Source organism: Epargyreus clarus, unplaced genomic scaffold, assembly GCF_041222505.1.
Source record: "Epargyreus clarus isolate Ecla_fem2 unplaced genomic scaffold, WU_Ecla_fem_2.2 ptg000007l, whole genome shotgun sequence".
In the NCBI taxonomy this organism is placed as follows: Eukaryota; Metazoa; Arthropoda; class Insecta; order Lepidoptera; family Hesperiidae; genus Epargyreus; species Epargyreus clarus.
The window spans coordinates 18029755-18044209 of record NW_027332215.1 but is presented as its reverse complement, the minus strand read 5'-3'; the positions used below and the strand labels follow the sequence as shown (position 1 = coordinate 18044209).

General features: G+C 37.3%; 1 protein-coding gene and 1 non-coding gene across 2 annotated transcripts in view; both read right to left on the bottom strand.

Moving 5' to 3' along the window:
• LOC140743576 (multidrug resistance protein homolog 49-like) overlaps positions 1–14455 on the bottom strand; it is a 35391-nt gene that overhangs the window by 5019 nt on the left and 15917 nt on the right. The window contains exons 9-22 of the mRNA XM_073074971.1: positions 14204–14428; positions 13567–13753; positions 13153–13295; positions 12105–12313; positions 11001–11095; positions 10668–10841; positions 9018–9136; positions 8208–8348; positions 7172–7354; positions 6600–6803; positions 6078–6207; positions 5464–5659; positions 4347–4506; positions 3474–3668 (exon numbers count right to left, since the gene is read on the bottom strand). Of these exons, the coding sequence (XP_072931072.1) occupies positions 3474–3668; positions 4347–4506; positions 5464–5659; positions 6078–6207; positions 6600–6803; positions 7172–7354; positions 8208–8348; positions 9018–9136; positions 10668–10841; positions 11001–11095; positions 12105–12313; positions 13153–13295; positions 13567–13753; positions 14204–14428 (2361 nt within the window). The remainder of the gene's footprint in view (positions 1–3473; positions 3669–4346; positions 4507–5463; positions 5660–6077; positions 6208–6599; positions 6804–7171; positions 7355–8207; positions 8349–9017; positions 9137–10667; positions 10842–11000; positions 11096–12104; positions 12314–13152; positions 13296–13566; positions 13754–14203; positions 14429–14455) is intronic.
• TRNAN-GUU (transfer RNA asparagine (anticodon GUU)) lies at positions 884–955 on the bottom strand. The gene has a single exon. It is a non-coding gene; the product is annotated as a tRNA-Asn (tRNA).

The window sequence follows — 14455 nt, the reverse complement described above, 5'->3', positions numbered from 1 at the left end:
TGTGTAAAAAAATCAAAAAATAATTTTAATATTACTTTCATTTTGATACATGAGAAAAATCATAAGTCAAAACACTAATAGATCTTATTGAATTCCGAGTATAAAATTCCGCCATTTTAATTTTTAAGAACAACAATCAACATTTCGACTTATTTTATCTTAAATGGAATCCCCTGTTCAAAGAAACTATTCTGATCGACAAATTATGAAAAGAATCAAAAAATAATTTTAATATTACTTTAATTTTGACGCATGAGAAAAATCAGTACCAAGAATGGGCATTCTCCTTTGTACTCTTCTAGTAGATTTTATAAAACTGTGAGCATTATGCGAACTAAAATTAAGCTAACTTTGCTACGAGAAGCCCTTGTTAAGTGTCTTCATGTCGTAAAAATTCGCAAGAATTTCACAAGATGGCGTTGTGTGGAAGCGGAGCAAAAATATTACGTTTGTGTACTACGTAGGTTATGGCACGTAGATTGCTTGTAAGTATTATGTATATATATATAAAATACTTTTACATTGTTAAACGGCTCATTCATGGTTTAGGATACTCTACAGTGAGTAAGGTATCTCCTATATCTTAGTCTGCCATGCTTGAGACGCTCCCGAAATCGCCTCTTGGGCTCCCCAACTAAAAGTTCATAAAGTCGTGTGAAGTCAATGTTCTGCAAATTTTCGTTAAAATATTTTTTCTACCAATTGCCATTGACGGTAAAATATTTTATTGTTACATACAAAAATATATGAAGACCAAAATGAAATATGAAAATAAAAAGGTAAACATTACAAAAATAAAAAGGTTAGAAAAAATCAAAGACAATATAAATATAAGAATTATGTGAAAATATGTAAAAAAAAATATCAAAAATGCAAGGAATATTGCTTCCGGGTGGGATCGAACCACCGCCTCTCAGACTAACAGTCGAGCGCGCTACCACTGCGCCACGGGAGCTTGCTTATTGAGGGCGAAAAAGCCCTATACGTAACACACTATTAACTGTCTGATAAATACTGATTATGTGTGTTTAGCTGTAGAACTCAAAATATATAGCGGTGGTGCAGGTGCTGGTCTGGCAGTGTTACGTCTATATGGGTGTTATAAAGATCTGTCTTACTAATAAGATAAATTATACCTTATTTTACTAAAACATACTCGTATCATCACTAAAGCTATGTTTTAGTCGCTAATTTGTAAAATTTGTCGCTGGCTTAGTTTTAAAATAAAGTATTTAAATTTGAACTTGCAAATGAAATTTGTGGATTGCTTGAAATATTTTGTAAGAAGCATTTCAATATACATGTCTATAGGAAAAATCTGGTTAATTGGAAGTATGAACTTAATGAAACAACACTGCTTTAGCCAGCATACTATGTGCTTCCTAAATATCAAAATAATAAATAAGTGAATGGATGTGTGTACAAGTACTCCATGGTCTCAGGCTTCGGCTTATGAAACTGAGGGTGTTGTTCCCAGTGAGTGACTGCTTAGTTCTGTTCAGGATTTTAAATGTTGACTAAAGATAGGTATGTTTTACTGTTTCTATATTCAGTACAGTACAATTTCGTTTCACGTACGCCATGTTACATTATTAAAACGCGGGTGAAACCGTGGGAACAGCTAGTTTATTATAATTATGCAGGTTACATGTGAAGTCGATTGCGAAAAAATAGTATAATATTTTGGGAAAACCGAAATAACTTTCGAGCTTTTATTACGAGTACTTTTTCATAACCAAATCAGAAATAGAAGTAAAGTTGAAATATTGTCTATACTGTGGCTTAAAACATTTAAAACAGCATTGCTATTGATACCTAAGTAACGCTATAGGTATATTTTATTTCGTAGTCTCTATTATAATAAAATATTACAATAAGTTTAGGTATAAAACACTTCTAACATAAAAAATCATTTTTTTGGTGCATCTTTTGGACATTCTCCCTGAGGTTGCGTTTCTTCAACCTTCTTATTTTTAATCCTTATTTCCCTTTCGCGCAACCTTCTTTCCCTCTCGAATTCCTTCATCCTGATAATATAGTCGTCGTTTTCACAGTTAAGGTAGTCGTGTTTTTCATGACGGCAACGGTACACGAAGGGCATGTGCTTATACCTACAAACTTGATAGTCTAACAAGTAGTGCGCGCAGTAATCGCGGTACTTTGGCGGGATCCGAGCCGACTTGAGGTGCTCTTCCTTAGCGACCATCTCTCGTTGTTTCCTGGTAAACTTGAAACCAGACCTGTAGTCGAAAGTCGGCTTATCGTTTGATTTGAGATTTATATCTTTGGTATACAGTGACCCAAAGATCTGTCCCATTTTGTAATAATTCACATCAAGTTGAATAATCCTTTTGATCCGTTAATAAGCTTTTTATGTAACTTGTTTGGTTTACAGCTTCAAAATTGACATTTACGAATGAAATGAGTAATAAAATTGTCATCGCGAAAACATATTTTTCATAACATCTGTCCTTAACTACAGCTAATAAAAATATACTTAATTTGTAATAATAAGCGTTGAGCTTTATTAGGTTTTATCATAGACTTAGAATTATTATCCTATATACACGTAGCGCTGTTACGCACTAGCGCTTGGCCGACTAGGCGGTTCGTCTCAGCGGCCAGCCGCCTGAAGCGGTTGCTATCGCGGTTGCTACAGCGGTTGACCGCTACGGCGGCCGACCGCGATGAAACCGCGTAGAGCGGTTGGCCCGTTGGAAAACGTGTTGACTCCATTAGCGAAATGGACGCCATCGAAGTAGCTTGAGTTATCTATTTTAATTACCGAAATCAATTAAAACGAAAGAAAAATAAAAAACGATACTGGATTCATCCTTTCCTAGAAACACGCATCGAATGTGGTCAGTTTGCTATTGCTGCAATTTGTTTGATAAATTTTTCGACTATGTTAGAATTAGTGTTTCGTAATTTGAAAAATTACTCAAAGTTTTAAATCACGCCATGAAAGGACAAGACACTAAATATAACAAGATACAAACTCTTCGGCGGCACGTCGCAAACTGAACCGCCGTGCGTATAAGCAAGAGGGCGGCCTCGCCATTCAACCGCCGCGGTTGTATATTCATGGCGGCTAAGTGCGTACAATCACAGGCGGTTTCATATTAAACTGTGAAAGCGCTAGCCGCGCGGCTAACTGGTAGTGCGTTAGGGCGCTAAGGGTTTTATAGTAGGTATGCAGAAATTGTTAAATGACGACCTCTGGTAGGCAAAAAAATTATCGATTGATTATTTATAAGGTTGCTTGCCAAAAGCTGAATTAGCGCAATTAACTTCAATTCTTCATAAACCTAGGTATTGCAGATACGTATAATTTCACACTTATTGCTAATGTAAGTAATAAACAATTTTATCTAAATTATATTCAAGTGATATATTATAATGTATTGTATGTGTGTATTGCATGAATTATATATCGTATTATTATATAATGTATATATTGTATGAATACGTACTATGTTACCGGTGTCAGGATCGTAGAACCTTTGCATGAGCTGAAGGACAGTGGATTTACCACAACCGGAAGATCCTACGAGAGCGACGGTCTTTCCTGCGTCCACCTTCAAGTCTATCCCGCGGAGTACCCTTTGATGGGGACGAGTTGGATAACTGAATTCAACTTCCTTGATGCCAAAGGATCCTGTTGCAGACTGGAAATAATAAAGATATATCATCATCAACCCATTACTGTCCCACTGCTGCGCACGGGTCTCTCAGAATGATGGGATTAGGCCGTAGACCACCACGCTGGCCAAGTGCAAATTGGTAGACTTAACATACCTTTGAAAACTTTTTTTTAAAGATTTCTCAGGTATGTAGGTTTCTTCACGATGTTTTCCTTCACCGTTTGAGCAAATGATAATTAATTTGTATGACGCCTGAGATATGAACCACGGACCCCTCGACCAAGAGGCCGAGTTTCTTAACCACTAGGCTGTCACTGCTAAAAAATATAATTATTGGAAAATAACCTTCTTCATCTAATTCACTAACATATCTGAATCTGGGTGTTGTTCACAGAGTAAGTGCTTTATATATACGAGTATAATGAAAGTTCTTCTAACCTTTCTTTGTATATTTATGGTACTCACATGCAGTATTTTAGCATGCAGCTGTGTACCCAGTGTTCTAGTAAGTACCTACTTATTTAACGTTTATACGAACTCTAGAGATACGTAGAGTTCTCAATATGTAAAAAATAAATACCATAATACGAGTATAACGTCATAACACCATGCAACGATAACTTTCTAATAACATGATAATTAATAGCTACGTATTTTCGAAAAACCATAATATAAGCAATATCAAATGTTGCTACGACTTACCCAATCCTTCCGATCTTTAGTGACCTCGCTCCTAACTTTAGGTTGCCTGTGTATAATTGACAAGATCCTGGCGCCGCAAGCCTTCGCCGAATTGAAGCTTGGCGCGTACACCAGAGACTGGCCCAGCATGTAAGCTCCGTACATGAGAGCCTCGTTCACACTGAAAGGTTTTTTTTGTGAAAACTTTTTTTAAGCATAGAAAAAGTAAAGATACATCGCCGCCTTGAAATTGAATGAAGCCACAAACGTCTGATTTGTCAGTTATTTTGTTGAATTCTTGGCAAATAAAAACATTTTTAGAGAAAATTTACGAATAAATAACTTAAATTATTACTGCGTAATTACTAATTTACATAATAGATAAATAAGTATTTTAAATATTATAGGGACATTTTAGCACGGAGACGTGGCAACTCTTTTTTACGCAACTATTTCAATTCTTAAAATTGGTAACATTTTCTTGTTAGGAAGGCGTAATCTTTACTAATCTATGTTTTAAATGAAAACTTCTTTAGCGGCGTTGTCCACTTTTTGTTATAAATAAATAAATAATAGTTTAAAAAACTAAAAAAACACGCTTTTGTTGCATGCAACCTAACAACTAGAAAATTTTAATGACAAAGAGTTCAAGAGTAAAGAGTTTCAACTCAGAGTAAAAAGCGTGTTTTTTTAGATGTTTTAAATATTATTTATTTTAATTATTTTCTGTGACGAACTTATAAATTGGTGAATTAATTAATATAGTAAGGATAATGGGAAACTGTTATCAAATTATTGCACTTACATTGGTCCTTCATACGTGTGCAAAGTTTCAAATTAATCAGTGTTGTGGAAGTTGGTGAAAATACTGCTCAAAGATTCCGTTACATACATACATATATAGATACAACCCAAGTAAATAAAAGCGTATTAAAAATGTTAAACACGCGTCAGGACACGTGACCTCATCGAAAATTCGTAAGGCGGAGGGATTGTTATCGTTTGTATACGATAGTCTACGATCACTAATTATTAGGGTATTCTTGATCGAAGATTAAAAAACATGTATTCATAGATAAAAACATGCATAAGTAGAACAATGAAGTGACATGACATTAGTATTCCAATTTATACTTACAGCAAAACAATTTTATATTCAAGTTTTTCATAAGCGACCAGTGTCGCACCGTATACCGTGGCACTGCAGTAGGACATGAAGGGCACGTAGACCCCCAAGCCGAGCACCAGGCCTCTCCAACGACTCTTCTTAGTGACGGCAACAGAGGCCTCTGCTAGAGCTGCACGGAATTTATTCAGGAATATCGATTCGACCCCTGCAACAGAAGGTACGAGTATGATAAAACTTTAAAAAAATCGTAAAAGAAGGTGGTAGAAACGCCAGGTTCGTTTATCATACCTTTAGAAACCGCACCTCTTTCTGCTGGACATTGTTATATCTGCTGTGGTTTGAGGAATTTTATATCGAAAATAAAAATCTAAATAAGAGGACTTGTTTTCTCACCGCAACATTCGCACGGAAATCAACGCTTTGCCACAGGTTTGGACCTCTTCCTGAACAAAGCTATAGAGCACGTATATGTATATATGACTGGACATAAGCTAAAACCTTTCACTCAGGATAGCAAACGCAATCCTGTGATCAGATCCAAATTAGGTTCTTACTTATTTGAGGCAGAATTTGTGCTGCGGTACAATAATATTCACCTAATGACTTCATTTCGAACGTCTTACCTAAACTCTGTACAGTTTTAATACTGACAACAGCTTCTGTAGCAATAGCAGTAGCGGATTCCATGGCAGCACGTTCATCGGATTGTGATTTTTGAGAAATGATTCCTTCTAGCCAAATACTTCCAACCATCTGCAAAATAATAGTTTATTTAATATACACTCTAGATATTGGCAATGATGCTCTTCTTCCATTTATTAAAACGATGCAGTGACTAATGAGTGTGTAGTCCACATCTGTGACCAAATTCATATTGTAAAACAGTTTCCAACATAGGGGGGTACACCCAAATGTCGCGTGAAGAAGTTTCCCGTTTTTTACGAGGGATGTGAACTTACTTGGCGGTTTGACTTACTTATGGAGGAACCCTCTTAATCCTCAGGACTTGCAACGCATCTGGGCTTCAGTAAACAATTGTATATGGAGTTTGTCACAGATTTGCAAGGTTAGCCGTGGTCACTTCCATCAGGAACTGCAAACTATTTTGCTACAATAATCATAAAACACAAAAAGTTGGTACTCACGAGAGGAAGAAAGGCAGTGCCAACAAGCGTCAATTTCCAGTTGTAACAGATGGCCATAATAAAGCCTACGACCACAGAGCTCGTTCCTTGCAGTATGAGCCCCACTCTAAGACCGGTAGCACCTTGCACTTCCGCCGCATCGCCGCTCAGTCGGGCACACATCGCTCCCACTGTGTTACATTCTTTATCGAAGAAACCTATTTCCTGAACGATAAATATAGTGTTTGAGTTGTGTGGAAAATACTGGAAAAACAATCTTTATAAAAAAAAATCTGTCTTTTCCACATTGATCACCTGAGTGATGGTCACCTGGATGATCATAGAAGAGTTCAAAAAGTATAATATTTTCGTATCATTCAATATTAGGTAATATATATGTAGGTGACATAGAAACATATATAAATTGTCTTATGGGTGTCTTAAATGTCGTTCACTCAATCAAAAGAGTTCTAGGCGATTTCAATGAAACATTTTTTTCGGTTAATCTTAATTTGAACGAATCCAAGGTGATCAAAGTGGAACAGACCTAATTTTCGAACTACCCACGAATTGATGGGTTATTTTTTAAATACCTGTTTAAGTAATGAAGAAAAGTACTGTTGTCGTAATCTGGATGTCATCTTGAGGCCGGCGTTGGTGAAGGTGCTGCTCTGGAGACACATGGAAGCGCCAGCCACCGCGGCCACCACGACAAACATACCCGAATAGAAGTCCGCGAGGTATATTATATCAGCTCGGTTAGGAAGCACGAATATCTGCATGTAAGATTTTTTGTTTAATCTAACGATTAAGCAGACGTGCTACCTGATGGAAAGTAGTCAACGCCGCTTATGGACAATTTCTATATTAAGTAAGTTCATTTTATGTTTATTTTACACTTAAAAAGTAAGACGGTAGGTTGTCGTCAACCTATTGTTCAACTGTTGGATATGGGTTTCCTTATAGAATGAGAGGAATTTAGGCAAAAAATCTATGACGTTGGTCAAGTGCGTGTTAGATGCCCTTAGAACTTTTTACTAACCTCTCAGGCAGTAAGTAACTACTCGTAAGTAATGTTTGTGTTAAATAGCAAATGATAATTAAGTTTGTAATGTACGATCACCTAGTAATAACGTCGATGCCTCTATCGATTGCGCCGATTCAAATGTTTTATGTTTTTTTTCAAAGTTAGAGGCCGCCTGAACGGTCAATTATATTGTGCAATATTGCGAATTATGCAATATTATTGACCGTTTAGGGTTAATATTTAAAATTGCGCAAATATTAACCGAAAGTTTGAGCGAGTTTAATTTTTATTGCATCATGTATTACAAACCATTTTTTTAAATTACAAATAGGTTCTATAAATAGCACTTTTTGAATGTCCATACTTCTACCGAAACTTCACAAGGTGTTTCGTTATGGAGAGAACTATTCTCAATCTTCGACTGAACACAAAAAACATTGTATAGTTCGTATTATTGTGCAATATAATTTCTCGTGTGGAGTCAGAGCGCCTTTCAATCTTATTGTACAATAAAAAGTATTGTAAAATTTTATTGTAGGTCTAGGGGCAGCTTTACTTTAAAATATTGTGTGTTAGTGTACGTTTATGGCATGTTTACTCACCCCTCCGGAGTACCCAAATAACAGGGCGAAGGCCGGGAAGCAAGCACCCTGGACCAAGGCGGCAATTGACCCCACCGTGATACTCGGCCATTCCGGACCGTTCAATTTCAATAATTCCCAGTCGCTCACGTTTTTCACCTTCTATAAAACAAATTGAATATGTTTCAAAGTATGCCTTACTTCGTATTTCGGCATTTGATACCGTATTGTTTACATACATTTGGCATGCTTATATTTGAAGCACCGAACAATGACAAATGAGCAATACATCATATATACTATTTATTTAATACTATGATTTTGTTATTTCAGTATTCATAGATGTACAAGATGGGAGAAGGTAAAAATAACCTAATGTAAAACAGTTGTTCTACTTAAAGCTAATATCGTCTCATATGTATGTCCGAAATCGCACCTTACCACCGAAATACAAGAACTGCTAAACACTAGAAGTAGGTATTGTACCACCTCCTCGATAGAACCATATTGGTTCTACCATGTTTCATCAATAAAAAGGTCTCCATTTGACCTATGATTACCACCTATTTCTGTCACATAACAGCAGTGTTAAACGCTGTGTGTTCTGGTTTGACGGTTTTGGTAAGGGAAACATACTTTTCTGAGGCGTTCCACCTTAGTCCTCAGGGGTAGCGGCGCATCTGGACCCTACCTCAGGTAGGAATATCTAATCCTATATGCGGTTGATTATAGAAGTCCACAGGCGGCAGTAGCCACTTAACATCAGGTGGACTGCATGATCGTCTACAACTCCTATAGTATATAAAAATAGTACAAAAATAATATATTTGCCTCATCATCATCATCATCATCTCCTTCTGATTCAAAGTCTGCGCTGCTAACGAAGTTCTGCAGGCCCGTCGACATTACCGACGAGATGGAGCCGCGAGGAGTCATCCAGTCGTGAGAATCTTTAATTAGTACATTTTATTTAGTATGAAATTCACTATTATACTAGTAGACCAAAGTTTGTGACTTGTATAAAGATATTCTACGTTAATTAGGAATTAGGATTAGGCTTATAATTTTATTAGGATTTGAATTTGTGAACAAACATTATACACACGAGAGTGGCCAGATCTGTAGGAAGTAATTTTACTTATTATCGTTTTTGTTAAGCTTAGTTTAAGGAGGGCAGTGGCGTAACTGTACCATAGGAGAGCCGTGGCAAATACCTAGGCCACGCAACCAGCTGATAATTCTTTCTTTATTTGCTTACATTTTGAATATCCAACTATTGTATTGATTAATTAAATGTCACGTGAATCGAATGCGTAGTCACCTATTTAAAAGATCAACGTTTAAAAGAACACAAAATATACTTCACACATGTGACACTTCTTTTCTGTTTAATTGTTAAATCTAAGGTTGAGGCAGACTCACAGCCTTATTTAGTGGAGTTTAGGTCCAGCGGCTTAAGGGCGGTCCGCCCCGGGCCTTCGATCCTGAAGGGCCTCCAAACACAGTTGCTAAAATAAGATCGCCAGAACCAAACAATCTATGAAATATGTATCAGGCAGCGAAAACAAATCACTGATTCACAGAACTTTTTACACTGGGGGCCTCCATTAAACTTTCCGCCTCGGGCCCTCAACGACCTTAGTCTGCCACTGGAGTGGAGTAATCTCGGTGGTCCGTGGTCATTAGCAAAAACCAGAAGAGTCGCCAATGCATCGCCGCCTTGAGGTGAGTTCTTCTTACCTTTTCAAGAACTTGCCACGGAGTTTTGGGACTATCTTCCTGTTTATTGGTAAATAGTTCGTCACCCGTTGTCTTACCGCATGATACAACCAGAAGAACATAGCCAGTGGCACTACTAGTTGAGCGATGCGGTACAACTACGGGTAACGGACACGGGAGTTCATGTTTTCATATTGCTGCGAATTTTTCTTGCGTTATTGTAGAAACCATTATCAAGAACCCATCCATCGAATCAAATCAAAACATGTTTTTTATTCAAAATAAGTTCTTTGCAGAGGACTTTTGAATATCATTACATCTACCACATCAAATATCAGATTCTGTCTTGAACATATCTCACTCAGTTGTGGCTTCTTCTATTCTTCTTATTTATTCAGTATAATTTTGCTTTTCCGTGTTGTTAATTCGTCTGAGCGAGTCAACCAGATCTGTTGTGTTCTGTACCCTTAGTATGAGTTTTTACGTTTTTTCAAAAATGTCTATTTTTTATTTGTTTATGTATTTCCCATACATTTCCAATCAGTTCTGATACATACCGCTAGGAGCGCTGATTGGCGATGTATGGGCAAATACGTAAACAAATACAAAAAACAGTCATTTTTGTAAAAACGTAAAAGCTCATACTAAAGGTACTGTTTTGTTGTTTTGTCGTCAGGAACTCAATTTGTTACTTCACATTCTTTCCTCTTAACTAAAAATAAATGCTAAGTAAATATGGTAGTTAAATACTTCAAAAGATACCTCGTTTAACGGAATGTACTCTATGCACTTTCCTATTGGATCGTCTCTTGATGTCCATTCGTGGCGCAAGGGCCATGTCAGGGTCTTCCTCGCCGTCGCCCTCTTCAGGTAGAGTTTCTATAACATCGGGTTCTTTGTTCTCGTTTCCGGTGGTTACCAACTTATGATAGAAACCTGTAAATTAACCGTATTTATTTTATTTTAATTTGTTGAGTCTAAATTAGGTGTTAAATTATCTATTAAAGTGCTAAAAGGCGTGGTGAAAAGTATAAGAAATTAAAGCACTTAAGTAAGTATATTTCTTTGTTTTTTTTTAGTAAAGAAATCATGAACCTTTTGCTTTCATAAGTTCTTCATGAGTTCCCTGCTCTACTATTGCACCCTGGTCAATACAAATTATACGATCGGCGTTGACGATTGTTGATAACCTGGAACGATATTATAATGTGTTAATTATAAATATTTCATAAAATAAAACTACAGTTTTTTATAAAATAGTAGTAGCACACGAGCATGCAGTCTACCTGATGTTAAGTGGCTACTGCCACCTATCGACATCTGTAATCAGCCCCAGATAGAATTAGATAATTATTTCTATCTGAGGTCGGCCACAGATGCGCCGCTATCCCTGTTGACTAAGCTGGAACGCCTCGGAAAAGAATGTCTCCCTTACCTCACCCTTCAAACCAGAACACAGCAGCGCTTAACACTGTTGTTATGAGGCAGAAATAGGTGTGGCGGTGGTGCCACCGAAGTGGAACCCCAAAGGGTTATACCATATTAAATACTGAACATGTTTTCTTACGCATCATTTGTAAAGTAAAAAAAGCATGGTGGGCTTAATTTATAGGTTGTAGTTGTATGGCGATAGAAAAAATCTGAATATCGGTGTTGCAAATGTGTAGCGATATTTTAAAAATTGAATATTGATTAACTTATATGGAATCTGTCGTTTTGTGTGCCTCACACGTTAAAAAATCCGTAATGCGCCTAAAAATGAACATATCCTTACTTCTTTAATAATATTATAAATCCGAAAGTAACTCTGTCTGTCTGTCTGCCTGTTTGATTTTCATGATTTTTTTCCAGAGATAGTCTGAGACCCGAGAAAGAACATAGGATAGGTTTTATCCCAGAAATCCCACGGGAACTAGGGATGAATCGATTAATTGGAGAATCGATCATTTGGAGCAAAAAGTCGATTATTTTAATCGATATTAGTAAGGATTGAATGGTAAACTATACATTTAATCAAGTCTTCATTTCTTCTTCAACTATGCATTTGATCAAAGATGATCTTTAGTAAAGTTACGAATTTAACGAAGGTACCAATTTTCAGTTTTATGTATGTTAGTATGTCATATTATTTTCTTATAAACGCGGGCGAAGCCGCGGGCAAAAACTAGTTATATATAATAGCCATAAATGAAAACATACCTGTGGGAGACGGTAATAGTGGTTCTGCCTACGCTGGCTCTATCTAAAGCAGCCTGCACCTGTCTTTCGGAATGAGGGTCGAGGGCTGAAGTAGCTTCATCCAAGAGGAGTACAGCTGGGTCACGCAGCAGAGATCGAGCGATCGCAATCCGTTGTTTCTGACCACCGGAGAGGGATGCTCCGCGTTCACCGATTACTGTATCATAACCCTGAAAGGTAGAATAGTTTTCCTTAATTGTCGTAGATAAATATCACCGCCTTGTAATTGAAGGAAGCCATTAAATGATATAAACGGCTGACGAAGGTGTCAGCTATTTAGTGGCTGTCATGGTGTAATTTACGCGGAACAATGCCGACAATGCGCAGCTAAGATACGAAATCGAAGAAAAAGTGCGGAGATATATCGTTTCATTTGTAAATGATCTAAAACACCATTTTCTAATATTTTTCAAACACAAAAACAGATGACAGTGACAATATCAATTGTCCAAACTGGTTACATTTTCTTGTTAGGAGTGAGTAATCTTTACTAATCCTTGTTAATTGTATAGACATTTATGAAACACGCTAAAATGTGCGAAAAGTACAAAAAATCTAAAATGTGCAAACAATTAAGATTTGTAACATAACAGAGCAGTCTTTGAGTGCATAAGAAGTGTTCAGAAGTTTGACGATACGTTTTGAAGGTAGTAGAACCCTCTGAGGTTTGACTCCGGCAGTGTTAAGTGCTGCTGTGTTCTGGTTTGAAGGGAGACTGTATGTCTCCCTTCAAACCAGAACACAGCAGCACTTTCCGATTTCCGAGGAGCTCCGGCTTAGTCCTCAGGGGAAGCGGCGCATATGTGGCCGACCTCAGGTAGGAATATCTAATCCTATCTAGTATTGATTACAGACGTCCATTGGCGGCAGTAGCCACTTACCATAAGTTAAACTGCATGCTCGTCTGCTACTAATTAATAATTTAAAAAAAAAAACTCTTATTAATGAGGATATTATTAATTTTATTTTGATAGCCTAGGTGTTCATTAGTTAACGTTTCTTTACTTACATTAGGCAAGTTAGTGATAAAATCGTGAGCGTAAGCCATTTCGGCGACGTTTTGTATATCTTCTCTACTGGCCTCCGGACAGCCAATAGCAATATTATCGTGGATCGTTCCACGGAACAGAACCGGTTCTTGTCCGACAACACCTGAAATTCACGAAACGGAGACATTCTACAGGTTCTAATTATTGTAGATAAGTAATCTATTTATAAAAAAATGAATGTTTGTCTGTAAGTCCTTTATAGAATCGCAAACTAGGCATTTGATCATGTTTAGTATGATGATCTTTAGTTGTTGTGCATGAGCCACGAAGGTTTCTGAGTTGGTATGACCAATTTTAAAATTTATTTTAGTTAATGGCGTAGCAACGCGCAGGGTACAGCTAGTTATTAATAGTTTAAACTGCTATTTTATTACCTAGAGAAGATCTCAGCCAACCAATATTGAGATTCTTCAAGTTTCTACCATCCAGTTTCACTACACCAAGATGGGGGTCGTACAATCTCTGAAGAAGTTGCAATATAGTAGACTTGCCACAGCCTGATGATCCAACCAAAGCAACACATTCACCCGCTTTGATGTTGAGATTGAAACCTTGTAATACCTGCAGGAAAGTAATCATGCATTCAGATGATATCTGCTCTGTATAGCTAAGGTCAGCGTTTTAGCTACTTAGGTACCTGGGTTGTAGAACTCTATTTGGTTCGACTCTGGTTGCACCACTGCCACGCGTATTTCTACTTGATAACAACAGTGTTAGGCGTTGCTGTGCTCTGGTTTTAAGGGTGTGGTAAGGGAGACACACTTTTCCGAGGCATTTTAGCTTAATCCTTAGGGGTAGCGGCACATCTGTGGCTGATCTGAGGTAAGAATCTTATCTGAGATTGATTACACATTTTGATAGTGACACGTCAGTTTCAAATGTTGCCAGTGGCGGTCATGAAGAGTTATTAACTCAATGCAGCCCTTACCCCTCTTCAATGAAGTTTGGAAATTATGAAAAATATTTTTCGCTGATTTATCCTTGAATGATGTAGATTATAATCAACGTTACCTTAACATTTGGCCTAGATGGATAGCTGAAATGAATATCTTCGAGTATTATATTTCCCAAAACCCGCCTAGGTGTTTGTCCTTTGGGATCCATGCTATCAATAGCTGGTTTGCGGTCTAAAAGCTGGAATATACTGGCGGCCGCTCCTCGGGCTGCAGCAAAGACTTCGGCATGCGGCACACAGAATGTGATCGACTGAGTAGCGCAGTACACGCTGAACAGAATCTGAAGCAAGATGGCAACGTAAATAAT